The following is a 19,021-nucleotide window of genomic DNA, read 5'->3' on the forward strand; positions in this document are numbered from 1 at the left end:
TATCAACCTAATTGTGAGAGTGTTGTAGAAGTTGAGCAATGTGAGGAAAGGTTTAGTAGAAATCAAAGAGAGAATCAGAATAATGGACTATCATATGATTACTACTTGCATCCTTCCACCAAGTAGTAGCACCTTTTCAATGCAAAAGAGCACAATCAATAGCCATGTGTATAATAGAGAAGCAATGCCAACAATGGAAGGGAAGGCCCTCAGTATGCTCGAGTCTATGGCCTTTCCCCTATCATGAGCACCACATCCTTCGGAAGTGGTTGGAGACATCCATATCGACCAAAATATAGGTGAAAGTAGAATGACCCATAGTAGACATAGCTTCATCCACCTTCAAGAAATGACCAAGGGAATTTCCAACAACAACAAAGCAAGACATCTTCTAGAAACGGAGCGGGAGATTTGGAAGGTGAACCCACATTGAACACACATTGAGTGGTTCAGCCCAACCCATAACTTGTTCAAAACCAAATTTTGATCTTTTAGAAGAAGAAAAATAAACAATAAAAAACTCCTTAGCACAAAGGAAGAGCTCAATGTCACCTGAGACTGATGTTCTCCAAGGGTTGGTTACCTAGTAGTTTAGATCTAGAAGAGAGGGCCAAATCCATGCAAACATACCAACCAACCCACCACTCTAGTAGAATTCCACATTCTTCACCACTTCAGGGCCACTAACCACCACAAGTTGGATATTGGCAGAAGAAATGGGAAGATCTTTCACCTTTGAAGGGATTGTAGAAATAGATTTGGTAGCATGGGTATAGCTCCTTCCACCAGGATTTAATTTAATTTTTTTTTGTGGGAAGGGGGTTTGGACCCCTTGCATGCAACCTTAGGACAAGAACTCCAAACACCATAAGCCAAAGAGAAACCTCCAAGCCAAGTAGGGGAGCAACAAGACGTTTCCCAATGAGCAAAGCAAAGGGAGCCCTAAGGCTAAGGCCAACACCAAAAAGAGACAAACGTGAGGAGATGTTGGCATCAACCGCAAGAAAAGCACCAACTAGTTGAACAGATATGCCACCGCCATTAGTAGAAAATGGCCTGCACACAAGATAGGTTCAACAACATCACATGGGGCTAGGATTCATGTAGCACTCATATCAGTGGGCAGAGCTCCTGCAAACCATACTAACCCTATAGTTAGTAGATTATTTTTAGGCTCTTTGTGTCACGTGTCTTATTTTTCTTGGTTTTTCCTTTCTTAGGGGCATCATTTCTATGGTTTATCATTTACATTACATTATCATGCCCTCTACATTATCCAATAAATCCCATTGAAGACAATCTCTCTCTCTCTCTCTCTCTCTCTCTCAAAAGTTTGACCAAGGCAATCCCCTTTCCATAAAATTGCCCTCATTTTTCTGCATGCAAGAACAAGTCACGAACCTACTGACTGAGATTTAAGAATTACAAGATCTGACACAATCTACAACTGAGTTCAGTAAAAAGTGTCAGGAACAAGATGTCTCAACCACCTTCTCAGGAACAAAATTGAAAACACAAGTCACTTGTCTTCTCTAATTTCCATTTTTGGTATGTGTACAGAGCTATTGATTTTTTTGCCAATCTATATATTCTGCAATGATCCCATTTTTAAATCCTTTAAACCTTAGCAAAAATAGTAAATTTGGATGAAACAAAAGTAGATTGTAACTTTCTTCAATGATTCGGACTCAAATGGTATAGCAATCAATGCATGGGATCTAGGTGTAGAATCATTATAATAAGGCTCTTCCCACAACCCTAAGAACATACTAAAACCAAATAGTATGTAGCAAAGCAATGACAACAACAAAGGGAGGTGCCCCATAATCCAATGGTTGAGACCAACTCTTTAACTCCCAACCATCGAAACCACATTTCTATGAAGAGGCAAGGAGAGATCAATATCCACCATAAAATGAGTGAAGCTATAATGTCCCATGAGGGAAGTGGAATCACCAGCCTTCAAAAAATGACTAACAGATGTTAATGAGCTAACATTTGTTTAAAATATGTGTGCCATCATAACTGTGGTACATGCACGGAATGGTAAGAACAAATTTAAATCAATTGTGATCCAAAAAAGAGGCCACATATCTTATCCTATATATGATATGAGCGAATAATTGAGCCTTTGATTCAAGGAGTGATATATATGAAAAACCACAACTGCAGAAATCTCTCAGTCCTAGTCTAAGGATGTCCCTACTACTGTAATGTACCCTATTTAAAACCAATATGTAAGATTGTGACATAGAGTAGCTACCTTGTGTACGTTTGATAATGTTATAAGCCAAGCTGTTTTAAATTGGATGGTGGTCCTCCTTTGTTTATTTAAATATTACTTGAGCATAAATAGATAGGAAAACTAAAATTGTCACCCATGATAGTTAGCAAACTCTATATAGATCTTAGACTAGGTATAGCCATTATATTGTACCATAGAGTTGCTAACATAACTATGGTTGCTAGCTATATTAAATTGGATATAAGTTCCTTGGTCTGGCAAGATGTTTCTTTGAGATGCAGTCAACATCCTTGATCTGTCAAGATATTTCTGTTATGTGTAATGAATGATAGGACAAAAATAGTCATTACCAACGATGGTCAGTACACTCCTAACTACTTACCAATGGTGGTCAGTACACTCATAATAATTTCTCTATTAAAATCAGCCAATTATAAACTGGCATTAAGGATTTATTGCCTGGCAAACGAATCCAGTACACCGTCAAAGTTCACTGCTCCTGATCTCATCTAAATTCCTAATGTTTCATCCCAGCCACGAACTTAACTGGGCATGTCAAGTGGCTTAACAAAAAACAGTATGTCACTTCCTCGACAATGATAAAAAAGAACATCCCCAAGCACTCTGACCTGTGAGACTTGGCAGTGTATTCTGTGTTTGAGTCCAAAGTATTTAATTGTAAACTTCTGTATTAAACGATAAATATATATTTATGGTGACAATCTGTTCAATATATTCCCTCCAAGAAAACCTAATATATATTTATGGTACTCATTTGTTCACTACTGGTCTCTTTAGTGAGAGCTAATCTTGCATTTCGTCTTTCTTGAGCATTTTGACTTTTTTCCCACATGAACATAGTCCATATTACTCAGCTTAGGGTTTAACTCCTTAAACCAGTTATTCTTCACTGGGCCCTTTACTGAGTGCAACTCCAAGACCTGATATATTTGGTCAGCACTCTGATTTTTTCTCCCCAGATGCAGCTTCCCATTAGATTGTGTTGGTATTGAACTTATTAGAAATTCATAAGAGATTGGTATTTGTCTAAGTAATAATCTGACTTAAAAAAACTCAAATTAGTAATCAGAGTTGGATTATCCCTTTTGGTGACAATCTGTTCAATATATTCCCTCCAAGAAAACCTAATATATATTTATCTTTTCTTCCAGGGATCAAGTACGAGGTTGAATTCACCTATTATTATCCAATTTTGTTTGGATGATCTTTTACATTGTATACAAGTTTAAATTTGAATTACCCCAGGCAATGTCTGCTGGACATTTAAAGCATTGCTTTTACCACTTCTATGACTTTCAAATGAAATGCTTTGCAACTCTGTAGACAAAAATTGCAGCTCACATGATGAGTATTCTAATATTACATAAACTAACAACTCACTTGAACATCTTTGTAGACTTCAACAAACTTGCACAATTAGATATAGAGGCTAGCACTTACATTAAGAAAGTCTGTATCAGCAGCACAATATTTCATGACGACTCAAGTAAAGGATTAGTTTGTAAATGAATCAGAAAAAAAATGAAACAATTGATAAACATAAATATTTATGTTAAGTCACTAGCAATAGAATAAAATCCATCTGGATCTATCCTTAAATGGATCTCCCTTGGCCATTATCAGCTTCATTATATTAGTGAGTTTTACCGTGTCTTCTTTAAACATAAAAGGATTTTAGTATTCCACCAAAATTGTAGCCTCCTGTAAACAATAAAGATTTTCCTTCTGATAGAATTTTATCTTCTTCGGTGCTGCCACTAAGATTCAAATCTACACTCATATGATACATCTCGCCCGGGGTATGGATACCATGTTTGCCATGCCTTCATTGTTTGCAAAGCTTAACATGGTTTCTGTATATTGTAAGATCAAGAGATTCAATTTATCAGTCCTAAGTAGCAGCCAGTTATAGCAGTTTCCATGATCTTTCACTGTTCAACTTTGTATTGATGCTGTACACAAATACCAAAGAAGATACTCATTGGATGAACAAGTGTCTGCAAGGTCTTGATGTAAACTAGTCAATGCCTTTTGTAATGACCTTAATGCTGGAAGAAAATCTTTGCAATTTTCTTGAATTGACTTGCCGTGGGCTTTACAAAGCTCCTACAACACAAGCAAACGAGATCAGAAGTTTGCACACTTGGGAGTTTCTTATATAATATTTTATCTCTTGCCTATTTTCACTTAAATGTACCAGCATTATCTGTGGCAGAAGGTTAATGGCATCAAAAGACAAACCTGACACCACTGAAGAAGAAATTCAAGATGAGGAGAGCCTTCCAAATACTCAGCAAATGTTTCAATTAACCTGCGCAAATACTTCGATGGAACTGCTGCAGCGATAGTGGCAACATCCTTTGGTTGCACACAGACAATACACTTCTTGATCAAGCTAGCATCATTCAGACGAAGAGAAAGAACCAGGGCCCTCAGATGTTGACCATGGCTGAGTGCACCATCTACTGCCTGAAACATATGTTAAAAATGATCATCTGATTAGGGTTCATTTTCATTTGTGACTGATTTGCTGTTCATTTTCTCTGGAGGAACAAACTCCAAGCAACAATAAATAACTATGTAGGATAAACATTCTACCTGCTGGGTTCAAAATAAAAACAGTATGACATGAAATAAATGAAAATAATTTTAACAAGCAGAATTTGGAAATTATTTTGTAATTTAATGTTGATGCAATAAGGGCAAGAAACATTCACTGTCAGCCTGGGGTTCAAACAATCATACTGCAATCAAGATATGCCACTGCTCATTCTGTTATATTTTTTACTTCCTATACCCAATATCTGCATATTACATGGGAAGGTAGGAGGATGAGAGCAAGAACACTAAGTATGAGGATATGCCATTTGTTTAACAAAGATACTGCAATCAAGATATGCCACTGCTCATCCTGTTACATTTTTAACTTCCTCCCAGCCAATTATCTTCATGTTGTATGGAAAGGTTGGAGGACAAAAGCAAGAAAACTAAGTATGAGGATATGGCATTTGTTTAACAATGATAGTGCCAAAGCATTTATCAAAGAAACATTTATAAATGAGCATGAATACTCTTGTCAGTGTCTGAAGTTCTACGTCAATGCAAAGTAATAATGAATATTTATCTCATTTCATTCAGGTCTTAATACCAGTTACCAAGCATATCATGACTTGAAAAAGAATGTGCAAATAATTGACATCTACTGGATACCACATAATACCTCTGGTGTGACATCCATATCAAGATCAGTTGGATCAAAGACAAAGGAATCGTCTATTGAATACATCAACACTCCTTCTGTGGTTGCTGCTGCCCATGATCTCCCAGTCGATGAGATTCTCAAGCATTTTGTATAGACAACAGGTCGACCATGGTTAGATGCGGTTCCTGGTAAATCCTCTCCCAGTTGTCCCCTTTCTTGTCGATCCAGCCCTCCTTCCATGTCACTATCTTCATCATCAATCAGACCCATTGGGCCAGCATCAGTCATGTCTTTTGAGTTCAAAAAATCTAGAACACCATCAAGAGAAAGGTTACTGGATATTTGAAATCGCCGAAGTAATACCTGTTATATCCAAAAGAGATAAACAGAATATGACTAGATCAACACTTTATCCATTCAACGAGAGCAGTTTTACTCCTTTATGCCTCAATGATAAAGCAAATATTCAGTATGCAAAAAGGAGCACACAAAACTTGATTTTTTAAGGATTTAAATTTAATCACCAGAATTAACATATTTAATATCATACTGGAAATTGAAAAATCATATTTAATATCATAATGAGAAGTAATGTAAGCACCAAGGAAAATCATACAGAAAGCTGAAAACAGTGAACACAGCTCTGTACTTTCAGAAAGTGTAGTACTGATCCATAATATAATGCTTCTATGAAGTTAGTTATTTACAATTCATTACAACGTTTATTCTATAGTTGATTTAACATCAAATGATTAGTAAAATGCATGTTGCTGACTAAAGATTGAAAGTTTGAAACTATGGATCAAGTCATTCTAAGCACCCAATAAATAGATGAATAGAGCCAAACTGATCTGGCACAGAGGGTACCGGAATTTTTTATAATTTATATTTGAACAATAAAGGAATACACACAGCTCAATATTAACACAAGTATTTATCTTCGAAACCCTAGCTTAAGGATAACCAGCCTGAACGATACTTTGTACAATCCTGAAGCTCATTATGCAAGAACAAAGTAGTGATGGCACCTATAGGGCAAAAGAACAAGATACTTCACCATGGAATTATCTTCAAATTCTTTCTACTCTGCTCTTCAAACTTCTGCTGTTGTCTTCTATCACTCGCAAAAAAGTCGTTAATGTTCCTGAAGTGACATTTTATCTTCCACTCTCAATGAAGAATCATTACATTGAAGTGTCCGTATATACATCATTTCATTAAATTATGAATATACCTGGATCATCCCTCCCACACAAAGATGTTGAAGTCCCTCCAAAACTACTCTTGGAGATATGGAATACCTAAGTCAAATTGACTTGTTTGGTGTGTTTGTCTTTGTGACACAAACAAGCTAGTACTTCAATTCTCCTTGCCTTAGTGCCCGTGTTAGAATGGTAACTAATTCTACAGATACAAAACTATCTGATGCTAAATCAGCAAATATTAGCTAGCTTTTAAGTTTAGTAATGAAGACAAAAAAAAAGTTCAAAATCTCTATATGCATAAAAATCAAGCTCAAAAGCACTGCCATAATGTATATACAAACTTTGAAGGGCTGTGAACTGTAGCGGAAGAATTCCAGATTTTTACATTCATTAGTAAACCTTTTCTTGGAAAAATGAAGCCACACCAATCTTGAAGTGATAAGATAAGATAAGATAAAATTATTGATGTCTAACAAAAGACTAGAAGAGTTCTAGGGATTGAGAGTTTACAAACAGACAGCTAACAGCAGCAGGAGCACCAAACGGTGTCCGAGAAAAGCAAAACAACTGAAAAAACAAGAAACAAGAAGAGAGAGGACAAGAAAATGACTAAGAGTCTTTTCTTGGCAAAAAGAAATCAGCCACAAAAGGATAAGGCTGTGAGTGAAAACAGGAGCCCTGAACTGTCTCTGAGAACCCATGGAGGAGCATCGCTGGCGTAGAAAACCCTAGTGAGGTCTAATAGAGCTGGAATGACCAACTGAACTGGTAGAACAAGTCAGCCTTTTCACACCCCGCAAAGTAGATAAGGGTGCAAAAAAGGCAGTGATAGACTCATTAGAACAATGTCGGTGAGGAAGTAATGATTGCAAAGTACTATCGCGAAGCAGAGTGACCTCCTGAAGATAGAGCACTATACACCGCTGGTCATAATAACTGAAAAAAGTAAAGAGAGAATAGCAGTCCCAAAGCAGACAATAACATCTCCCTCGGATCTCATAAAAGATAGGGCACCGGAAAATAAAGTGAGTCTCTGTCTCAACCTCAACTAAAGTACACAGCTTACAAATCCATTCTTCTCTGTCAATATGATGGTTTGTCTAAGCATGAAGATGATGAGAACCAACTCTAAAAACCCTAGAGAGATACAAAGGGCATGGCTCCACCGTTGAGAAAGGTAACTAGGGCGTACAATAATCCCCTCAATGATCTCCAGAATGTGTTCCGCATAAAAGGCCATCCTTGGATGTAAGCCACCATGTGGGTTAGTCCAAGTAGTAATAATATACTGTTTGTAAATATCAAGTCTGACATGCTCATTTAACTCTTGTCTAGAAGGGAGGAGATGAGCAGGGGCATCCAAAGAAAACTGATAAGGAGGGAGGCGATCAATATCAATCCCAATCGAGCTCAGCAAAGAAGATGCCTGTGCATACCAGCAACAAACACAGGAGCTAGTATCGGAACTAGCAATAGTTGTGGAAGAAAAATAAGCCAGATAGGAATATCTATCACGGTTGCTAACTGAATACACAAAACCACGCAAACGATGAAGGAACCAAATCATATAAAAAATAGTTGCAAGACTAAAGGGATGGGCACCAAATTCAGCAAGAATGATACTGTGAGGAGTAAATCTGTGACATCTAATAATGCGATGTAAGAGTAGTGTCTAAACTCACTCAATCGAGGCCCAGTCAGGACTAAGGAGAGAAGGCCCCCAAACCACAAATCCATAAAGAACAGTTGACCAAACAAGGGAGTCCAAGAGGGATAACTTGGATGGGTTATCCTAGAAATGGTGTCTAAAGCATTGTTTCTCAAGCATAGCAAGAGAGCCCATACCCTTGCAAACTCTAGACTGAATCATTAGTCTCATACTAAAGCGAGGCCCAGAAAACTTAACTCCCAGATACATATAAGACAAAGTAATCTCAATCTCTTGCCCCTGGAAAAAGAAATGAAGATGAGAAGTCTTAAGGCAATTAAAGATCATAATCCAGGTCTTACCTAGATTAATCACTAGTTGTTTCTGAGCACAGAAGGAAGCCAAACCATCCAAAAGCCTCTGTAAACTTTCTGGAGAAGAAGCAACAAGAACCACATCGTCCACAAAAAGAAGAATGGAGATCATAACCTAGTGTAAGTAACAACCGTCACCTGGGAGCAAAGACTTTAGAAGGAAGTTCTTAAGCTCATCAATGTACAAACCAAACAAAGTAGGAGAGAGAGGGCAGCCTTGTTTCACCCCAATGGTGCTATGGATTGGGACAGAGAAACCATCACGAGTCCTGAATCTACCCACAACGGTTTCATATAATCTCATAATAGCTGTTAGTAACATCTCTAAAATCCCGATCTCCTGAAGCTTCTGAAATAAAGCCATCCTATGAACAAAATCAAAATCCTTGTGAAAACCAACAAAGCAGTAGTAAACTTTCTTAGATCTGTGTCTAGCCTCCTCAATAATAGCTCGTAAAGTGAAAATGTGATCCATAGTCTGGTAATCTGCCCGAAAACCAGCTTGTCCTTTGGCCCTACAACCTTTTCTGTCCAGCTCTCTGGATAACATAGCAATGAGTGTTGTAGTATATAGTTTGGCAAATGTGTGGCCGATCATAATAGTCCTATAATTCCTCGGATCAGAAGCAGGACCAGTCTTATGGATAGGATAAATTAGATGCCTGGACCAAGAAGTCAGAAGACCAATACAAACCACCTTATTAAATAGTATAGAGAGATAGGGGCCCAAAATGGAGGCACCAAACTTGAAGTGTTTAGCTTGGAACCCCTCATCATTCGCCGCTTTGTTGCATCTCATGGATCTGATGGCCTCATAAATGTGAGAGGGGGTGAATAGGTGAGAGAGAATAGAAGGCTGCCCGAGAATGTCATAGAGAGCCATGGTATGAGTGGTAAGAGAGCGAAAGTCAAGGATGGAAGATGGGGGGGTGCAACGCCAAAAAAGCTGGGGATAATCATTCCTATGTCTTTCCTTGAACCATAATTTATCAATCCTAGGCTTGCAAAGTCACAAAATTATTTGTCTTTCTTGAACCATAATTTATCAATCCTAGGCTTATTAAATCATAAAACAAGCAATTGTACTGTGCTACTTAATTAAAATTTCCATTAAAGTCGAGAGGGGTAGAGAGGAATTAAGAACACCATATTTATTCTAGAAGCCTGCCAAAGAAAGAAAAAACAAACTCTAATACCTAAGTTATGTAGTTGACACATGCAATGTGTGTCTAAATGATATGGATGCAATCTACACTTTGTTCAGTTCAATAAGATTTTGGCTAGGGATGCAATCTGTCTTTTAATCCATTAGTTGTGTATCTCCATTGTTTGCGTATATTTCTATGCTCCATATTCTGTGCCTCTTTATCTCTTGAAGAACAACACGCAATTGTTTTGCTAACTGTGGAAAAGACACTACAACAAAAATTGTCCCCACCTCCACCAATCTGATAAGACACAACATTTAATTCCGCCCCCCACCCCCCCCCCCCCCCCCCACCCCGCCCCACCATACCTTTTACAAACCAACACAAGCATCTATTTATAACTTTCTTATGATCCAAAGTCCTCCTGAACCCAAACCCAAGAACAATTTCAATTGTCCCTAGAAATTGTATAGACTAGTGTAATAGGACTCAGTGAATCTGACCGGGACTCTGTGAGTCCAAGCTAGAGTCGCCCTTTCCGAGGCAATTTGCCTCTGGACTCAGACTCGGCCAAGTCCTAGCAGAGTCCATGTGAACTCGCTAAGTCTAGGGACTCTGCTGAGTCCCGAGCCCAGAACTCTCCAAAATTTATTTTTATTTTTTTTAATTTAAAAAAAAAATTTTAAAGATAGAGATTTCTGGAAGGTGTTTTTTTTCTATGTATATTATTTTTGAAAATGATATTATGGTATATGACATGTCATGAATTTATTAAGGATTGAATCTTAAATCTTAAATCTTCAACTTTATGTTATGTTATTCACTTTTTTTCCTTCAGAATTTCGCTATTATACTTATGTGATCTATGCAAAATTGTGTATGAGTGGCTTCTATTTATCTCAATTATTGTGTATTTGATGTTAATTGACTAAATGATGCATGAAAAAATCATTAAATCCTTTAAAATCTTTGAATTTCATGGGTTTTTCAATTTTTGGAGTCCTGTCCGAATCCGAGTCGGATTTTGACTTCCCAGGTCAGAGGCAAGTCCAAGTCCCATAAATATGGTATAGACCGTTAGACATATTACATCATTGTGTCTTTAAAATACATACAATAATCATTTGATAGAATATGCTAGGTTTGTTAGTATGTTGGTTATGGTTTGTCATTTGTGTGGATAAATATATATTCTAGGAAAAAAACATTTGCATTTGGTTATATCAATATGAGTGTTTCTAGGAGTTGTTACGAGCACTCTTCTATATGTAAAGGAGTTGTTATAGGAGCGCTTCAAATAATATGTCACCATTCAAATGCATGTCACAGCCAAGTTCTTGAAGACCTTAAGTAGAGCTGAGACTAACCTAGTGTGCAGCTTTATGAAAACTTGTCGTAATTGTTGAATATCAATAGCTGCAATAGAGATCTTATTTGAGTGTCTCTGCATTTTTGTTGTCATCTTCTTGAGCTTCTCTTCATCTGCTTGTGTGCTTCTCTTTTTATTCCTTCGGTTCTAGATTCTCTATGCTTTCATTAGTCTACATATCGTGATGCAGCAGCAATGAGCCTTTGATTATTCTCTCCTATCCTGGTACAGCAGCAATAAGCCTTTGTTAATTTTCATAACATATATAGTTTATCACATATGATGATGTGGCAGCAAGAAGTATTTCATTCATATGACTTGTCTTTTAGAATGCATCGTGTCTCTTCCTATTAGCACTCTATTCACATTCTCAGTTTTCTTCTTTATTGTTAGCAACAGCTCCTATTCCTTACCATCGGGCGTTTTTGAGAGTAATTATTTGTTTACACTTATTAATTAAATTACTTTGATTTAATAAAATAAGTTGCCTATTACTCTAGTTTTCTTAAGCTATCTCTTAGGTGCATATAATTAATATAAAATATTAATTATAATGTGCAACCTAGCTTTTTTAGGCTTTAGGTTACCCTTTTTGGGTTTCGATCTCCTTATATAAGGATTGATCTCTTTGTAATTCTTAATCCGTTGAATAATCTTTTCATCTGAGTACAATTTGCATGTTTTTCAAATCAAACCCTTGCCTCTTCTTGTCTTTTTCTTCTCTGTGACAAGTTTTCTACATGCAGTTACTCTTGGGCTTCATGGATTTGATTGGCATATTTGCTCAAATCCTACATGGTATCAAAGCTAGATCTGCTGTAGCTTGTTTGATATTTGGAGAAAAAGAGAGAACAAGGGTTTGGCGGATCAGATTTGGTGTTTTCCAGATATTTTCTAAGAAAACAGGGGGGTTATTATTTTCGAAGCTTCTTGAGGCCAAACGAACGTCACGGATGGATTCAGAAGGCATCAAAACCCCCATTTCCATATAAAGTTTGTCTGTTTTGGACAACGTTGATCCAGGAGGCAAATTACTATTTTTGCTCAATAGCTTGTTTGATATTTGGAGAAAAAGAGAGAACAAGGGTTTGGCGGATCAGATTTGGTGTTTTCCAGATATTTTCTAAGAAAACAGGGGGGTTATTATTTTCGAAGCTTCTTGAGGCCAAACGAACGTCACGGATGGATTCAGAAGGCATCAAAACCCCCATTTCCATATAAAGTTTGTCTGTTTTGGACAACGTTGATCCAGGAGGCAAATTACTATTTTTGCTCAATAGGGCCGCACAGCCTTTGCACACACTCCGAGGCAAAAAAAATAATTAAAAATCGCAAAAAAAATTTGAAAACACGCAATTTTAACCCGCGGCGGTTAACAAACCGCAGAGGAACTGCTAGCGGTTATCGCTGGCAGTCCGCCCAATGGCTTGCAACGGCTCCACCTTTTTAAATTATTTTTTATTAAAAAAAATAATTTTTTGTGCACTCCAGGGGCCTTGTTGGTTTTTTCTCTGTAACTTGAGCATACGGACGTATTTTTCCGATTTGAAAAATGCATCGAAAAGCTGGTTCCGAGACGAAGACATTGATGCAGGTGTTTTTGGATTTTGATGCAGTTTGGTTGCCTGTTTTGGCAATCAAAGCCGGATGTTCTGTTTTGCACTCCAAGAGGCATATCTTGAGCATCCGATCTCCGATTTGGGACTTCTTTATATCGTTGGAAAGTTGTTTCCGCGTTCTTTGCAGTGATACTGGGTGTTGTTCCAAATTCTACTCCAGGCACATTCTATTCAGTCTTTTATTTTTTTGCATTCTGGTGGATATCCTGGTTGTTTCAAATCCGGGGATCGATTTTGTTGCTTTAGATGATTTGTCATGACTTGTACTATCTTTTGTACCAGTCTTATGTCTTTTCTGATCATTGTTGATATCATTTGTAAGCATCTTTATGCAAACACACTAAGATAAAGTGCCACTCCATGCATTTCGAGATCCTTTTCATCATTGTGATTTATTGTACTCGCACTATATTATAAAGTGCCACGGGGGGATAGTTGATTGTCATTTAGGCCCTCTTCCTTTGTCAAGTGAGTGTCCCTTCCACGACATTAGCCCCATGATGTGTCAGTGACACGTGCCTTTATAGGTGTTTGTACATCGGCCTGTCACCTCACCCTTGTCTGCATTAAGGGGGGGTTATTCTGTTGTTTCGAATGCTTCCTTGGTTCTATGGTTCGATAGTGTGATCTATGTATTTAGTATTTGATCCTATATACTAGGCGATTGCAGTGGCTGGCTACCTATGCATTTCGGTGAGATGGATCATCTACCATATAGACACTCTCGGTTTGTGCCTTCTATTTCCGTGGAGGTTCTAGAGATCAATAGTTTCTTTTTGATAGAGTTTGTGGCTTCTTCATGCTTCAGTGGTTCTCTTCATGATCACTCTTTGTTCCTATCTTCTGGAACATTCTTTGCTATCTTTTTGGAGTCGGGTTTTTCCCATGTGGTTTTCTCTATTTCTCCGTTTCATAGAGGTTTTGCTCTGATTGGGTACCTCATCAGGCCTTGTTGTCAGGACCCATTTTCCTGCTTTCATAGTTGTGTTAGGTTAGCTTACCTCCTGAGCTTCGCTAAAGGGGGGGTGTTAAAGTAATTATTTGTTTACACTAATTAATTAAATCACTTCGATTTAATTAAATAAGTTGCCTATTACTCTAGTTTTCTTAAGCTATCTCTTAGGTGCATATAATTAATATTTTATATTAATTATAATGTGCAACCTAGCTTTTTTAGGCTTTAGGTTACCTTTTTTGGGTTTTGATCTCCTTTTATAAGGATTAATTTCTTTGTAATTATTAATCCGTTGAATAATCTTTTCTTCATCTGAATACAATTTGCATGTTTTTCAGATCAAACCCTTGCCTCTTCTTGTCTTTTTCTTCTCTGTGACAGGTTTTCTACATGCAGTTATTCTTGGGTTTTGTGGATTTGATTGGCATATTTGCTCAAATCCTACAGTTTTCTCATGGTAACCGATGTCTTTCTATATTCCTTCATTTGGCTTCTATGTGGCATTCAATATTTGGCACTTCATCATGCTTCCAACATGGTTGACGGGATATAGTTTTGGAGCAAAATTTGTATGCAATTTTTCTTAGGCGGCAATTCCTCAACAGGAACATGAAAGAGTCTTTTGTCTCAGTTTTTATTCTAGCATGTTTTCAGTGCAAATGAATTTAACCTTTTCTATCAAGTTTAGTTCCAAAAAGTATAATACAATTTGTTCATTAGAAATTCTATACGTTGTTCTATGTCTTTAATCTATGTGTGTCGCATATGTAACTTTAATCATATATGATCATTTATCGTAAGTTGCAGAGATATCTAGTAACAATTATTTGGGAAGCTCAATAAAGAAATTGCATTAGAGTGGGCTGGATTGTTTCCCTCATGAGTGTTACTTAACATTTTGTCTCCTTTCGATATTTCTTCGTATTCCACTCTGATGCCCAATTAATGGAAAACAATCATTCCCAATAGTTGGAAAACCTAGGCTATGCCATCAAACTTACCTCTGAATTGTAAGGTACTGCTCCCTTGTTTATGCGATGTGCAATGAATTTTGTTTGAGCCCTACATAACAGGGGTGTGCTCTTAACCCGAGAGCAGAAGAGGTGATATCCAAACCTTCCATATCCATAAAAGGTTCAAGCATAAAATTGGTCTACGACTGAATTAAATCTCACCCAACTTTGAATGAGTTTGATTTTTCAAATCTTTCCTCTAACTTAACATGCAACCACTATACTCTCACATACATGGTTCAACTAAGGCAATTGATTAACTTCTACACACACAACCGAACGGTGAAAAGAATACAACTGAATTGCAGTAACACTCAAATTACTATTGACACTTTGTCAAAGCGGATTACCCAATAATTATGATCTTGCTCCAGCTTGGCAAGTGCATCTAGTCCTTTTTGTATCTTCTCTACAGCTTTGGCTAACATCTCGTCCAAGGCAGTAACCTTGTGAAGATTAGAGACTCAGAAGTTAGAGGGATGCACTCCACAATCTTTTCAACAATAAGTTGCAATGCAACAACTTATATAGACAAAGAAAGAAAGGAACCCCTAAATGGGGTTCGGCAGGAATCCCTACCATTCTAGTAGTGTGGAGTTCATCAACATAGCACTATGGCGATTCTGAATGTGCTCTCTTTCTTTTTCTCTCTCTAAGGTGTTCTCTAGCCATGATTCAACCGCCAAAACATTCAACAAGGACTGGAGGGAATCTGCATCAAAGAGCTTTATTGCCACCGAGGGAGTGTACTACTTGGAGGAGAAAGGAAATACAATTGTTTTAGTAGAAACACTAGAAAAGGGGCTTTACCTTGGTCACCTTGGCTCTGAGGTGTTACTTGTAGTTGTGAGCCATTGTCGCCTCCGTTAAAGGGTTGGCTATCGTCAGAGCTATCCAGGTTGATCACTTGCACACCAATAACCTTCTTTGACTCTTGATCCTTTCCCTTATCTCCTTTTTCTTTCTCTACTTCTCCAACTGCCTCGATATTTGGGGCCAGACTACTTCCACACATTGGTTGGATAGGGATGTTCTTCTCAAGAGGTTGGTCTTCTCCGCCAGTGGTTTGTGTGGGGCCCAACACGAGAGATGTAGTGCTTGTAGAGCTAGTGATGGCGATAGTAGGGGAGGCCTTGCAAGGTTGGAGGTCGAGGGCAATGCTCCTATTCTCTTCTTTCTAGCCTTGGTCCACTCTACCACTTGTTTATTCTTTTGATGATGCCATTCATTAGCACTTCCAAAGTTTAAGCTGTCAATCCCAAAGGAGGGTTAGAATCAATTGGTGTGTCTTTGATTTCTTTTATGTATGTTGATGGTTGCATATGTTGCTCGTCATCCTCGATTCCTTCAACATTAATGTTCACCCTATACATTTTTATTTGTTGAACTGTCAGCCTTGAGTAAAATCTCTTTGCTCTCTAGTTTAGTAGCACAATTTGCCCAATAATCTTCAAGCTCAGGGACATTCCTAAAGCTCGAGCCCAGCTACAGATTGACTTTGATATAATTTACTAAGACGAACTTGAGCCTTAACACCTCGTAAGACTCCATCTTATACTTCTCTTCGAATGCCTTCAACCTGTTCTTAGCATTCAACCTTGATGCACATGAATAGGCTCTAATCGTAATAGGAAAAGGGATACCTACCTTTCATGCATCCGCACACAGAGTACTTACTTCTAAGATTTGTCGGCAGAGCTCCACCAGAATGATCTTGTCGTCTAGATATCTCCATAGTTTCCATGAGAATTCATCAAATCTAGTTATCTTGATATAGGAGAAGGAAGGGAATAGGATAAAATAATTGCCAAACAAAGTGATAGTGGAAATGGCTTCAAGGGATAATCTCTTTTCCGAGCAACCCTACAATTCTCGACATAATCTCATGGTGAAGGCATCGTTCACCTTTGAGAATTTTGCATCACTCGTGTAGTTGGAGACCAAGGTAGAAATTACACACCTAGATATCATCATCAAATTCTTTCGTATAGGGAAGACTAGGACACAATTGAATTGTAGCCAACACGTAGATTAAGAACGATGAAATGAAGAATTGCCTTTGAACTTTGGCAAACTGCAACAATGAAGCCAATTGATCGCTCATAATTTGAGCCCAATCTACATAGTCGTTCTCTACACACAACACCTATACAAGGTAGTAGTAGTGTTCCACAAAATTTAGGGCATCCTCGTTACCCTTCAGCCGATGTAGAAAATCCAAGATGTCCATGCTCCCTCTTCAAATTGGTGTCATATAGTCTTTGCCAATTTTCTCTTGTTGCTTTGGGAGTATGGAACCATGATGCTAGTAAATCCCCTTTCCTTATGGACTTCTTTTCATTGTAGCTCACCACAAAATTCAACACGTTCATTTCATTGAACACTTCACGAGCAAGTAACTGAAGCAATTCTACATGGTGTTTCTATCTATGGTGAGCAATACCTAGTTGTTGGGCGTTTTCATTTGGTGTATGGATGGGTCGTAGTGGGAGATGCACTACAGTAACAACTTCGTGGACTTGACTCCTACTGGGAACCCTGCAGCCTCCACGAGACCACTCTCTTTCAACTTTTGGGTGATTGGGTGCAAGGCCTTGGAATTCAGTCTCCTGTGCAAATCCCCGAGTCATAGAACCTCAGTTGAGTATCGCTTAAGTTCTTTAACTCACAATCGATCCCACTCAAACTATCATATCTTGCAAATTTGGTTTCCTTAGCTCAAAAGTTATAACAACTTGTAATGGCTTTACTCCATTGTGAAAATCGAAAAATGCCCGTTTGAAGGATAACCCCTTATAATAGTAGGGCCCTCGCCCCCCTGCACCGGGAGGTATATTATTGTAGGGGCCCACTCCCTACAATTCTATGGGCGAGCAGTCAATTAATTAGCCCGCGGGCTAGAATCGAGTGGGGGGTTATACTAGCAAGCTGCTCGCCCATAGAATTGTAGGGGCCCTATGGGCGCTGGGGCCCTTATAAATAGTAGGGCCTTGCTCGAACCCTTGGGCTAACCTGGAGAATAGTAGGGGCCCCATAGAATTGTAGGGCACCCTGCTTCCCAATCGATGAGTCAATCCCACCACCACCCGGCTGAGGGCTGAGCGGAAAGAGAGGGAGGGTCGGACGATGATGGCAAGATTTCCTAGAATCCTTGTCATAAACTTTCCTTTATGAGATTTTGGGTTGAATTTCTCATGTCGTACGATTGAACAGTAATGGCATTAAATTGAAAGTGACCTTTTTGTTTAACAATCAGATTTGAGTTTAATGCCCAGTGGTTAACGGCCGGAAAGTGACGTCAGCACATCACATCACTCGCAATTCATATCCCAGGAAGTTAGATTTTCTCATCGCCTTCTTTCTTCAACACGGGAGTAGCGGCTTTTCTGCTTTCTCGAAATTTGATTTAAGCTTTTAAGTGAATGGTTTCCCTCAATCATTTAGGACTTCGTTCTTGGTTTTAATTTCCCATGGATAAAGTGGTAACCTTGTGGAAGCCACTTGCCCAATTTCCTGCAAGCCTTGATTCCAAGCATTCTCAACTTGTTCACAGTATCCTATGAGTAGCACTTCTTTGAAAGTCCGCCTTTAAAGCCTTCAAGACATATTTGCCCTTTAACCTCCCATACGGTCCACCTTATTCCTTACACGCAAAGTTGCACCTCCTTCACCATTTTTCCGAACTGCGGGGTGCACCAATGGAATCTCCATGGAATATGCCCACGCATTGACTTGATTTTACACAACTCATGCAAAAGTTTGCACCTGTGGGGGCAAAAGCTATTTTAACACTTTTTCGACTAGTGTACAAGTTCGAACTATGAAAGTTCGACATCCCGAACTTGAGATAATAATATGTTTGGCTTGACCTTACTTATCATCCGGGGCAATCCTAAGGACTTATCTCACCCACCTAGACTTGTGAACAACACGGGTGACTTGATCACATTGATTTTTTACCCAACCCAAGGGACGTGACCAGAAATGCGAAGGGGGAAGAGAAAACTGAAAATTCTGACGAGAAGTGACATGACCAAAACTCTGAACTGGACATAGGCCTTGACTGCATGACTTGGACCTTGACACTTTGGGCTCGGATGAAACAAGCTTCCATATGAAAAAATGATAGGGAACAAGAATGAGGGCAACAATGAGGAGGGTTTTTTTTCCAGGATAAATAGTTTTTTTCTGATCGATTGTTCATGTAATCATATTATTTGTA

The 19,021-nt window shown here is 38.4% G+C and overlaps 1 protein-coding gene across 2 annotated transcripts in view; it reads right to left on the minus strand.

The window, feature by feature from the left end:
* Window positions 1–3,772: 3,772 nt before the first annotated feature.
* Window positions 3,773–19,021, minus strand: part of PWP2 (periodic tryptophan protein 2) — a 74,754-nt gene continuing 59,505 nt past the window's right edge. Inside the window, exons 5-7 of one of the 2 annotated variants that reach the window (XM_089799025.1) lie at window positions 5,487–5,831; window positions 4,508–4,735; window positions 3,773–4,372 (exon numbers count right to left, since the gene is read on the minus strand). In XM_089799025.1, the coding sequence (XP_089655151.1) occupies window positions 4,202–4,372; window positions 4,508–4,735; window positions 5,487–5,831 (744 nt within the window). In that variant the 3' untranslated portion in view covers window positions 3,773–4,201. The remainder of the gene's footprint in view (window positions 4,373–4,507; window positions 4,736–5,486; window positions 5,832–19,021) is intronic. The other variant, XM_089799026.1, reaches the window with a different exon arrangement.

The sequence above is a fragment of the Cupressus sempervirens genome, chromosome 9, assembly GCF_028749045.1.
Source record: "Cupressus sempervirens isolate cs-2001-9-10 chromosome 9, ASM2874904v1, whole genome shotgun sequence".
Taxonomy (NCBI): domain Eukaryota; kingdom Viridiplantae; phylum Streptophyta; class Pinopsida; order Cupressales; family Cupressaceae; genus Cupressus; species Cupressus sempervirens.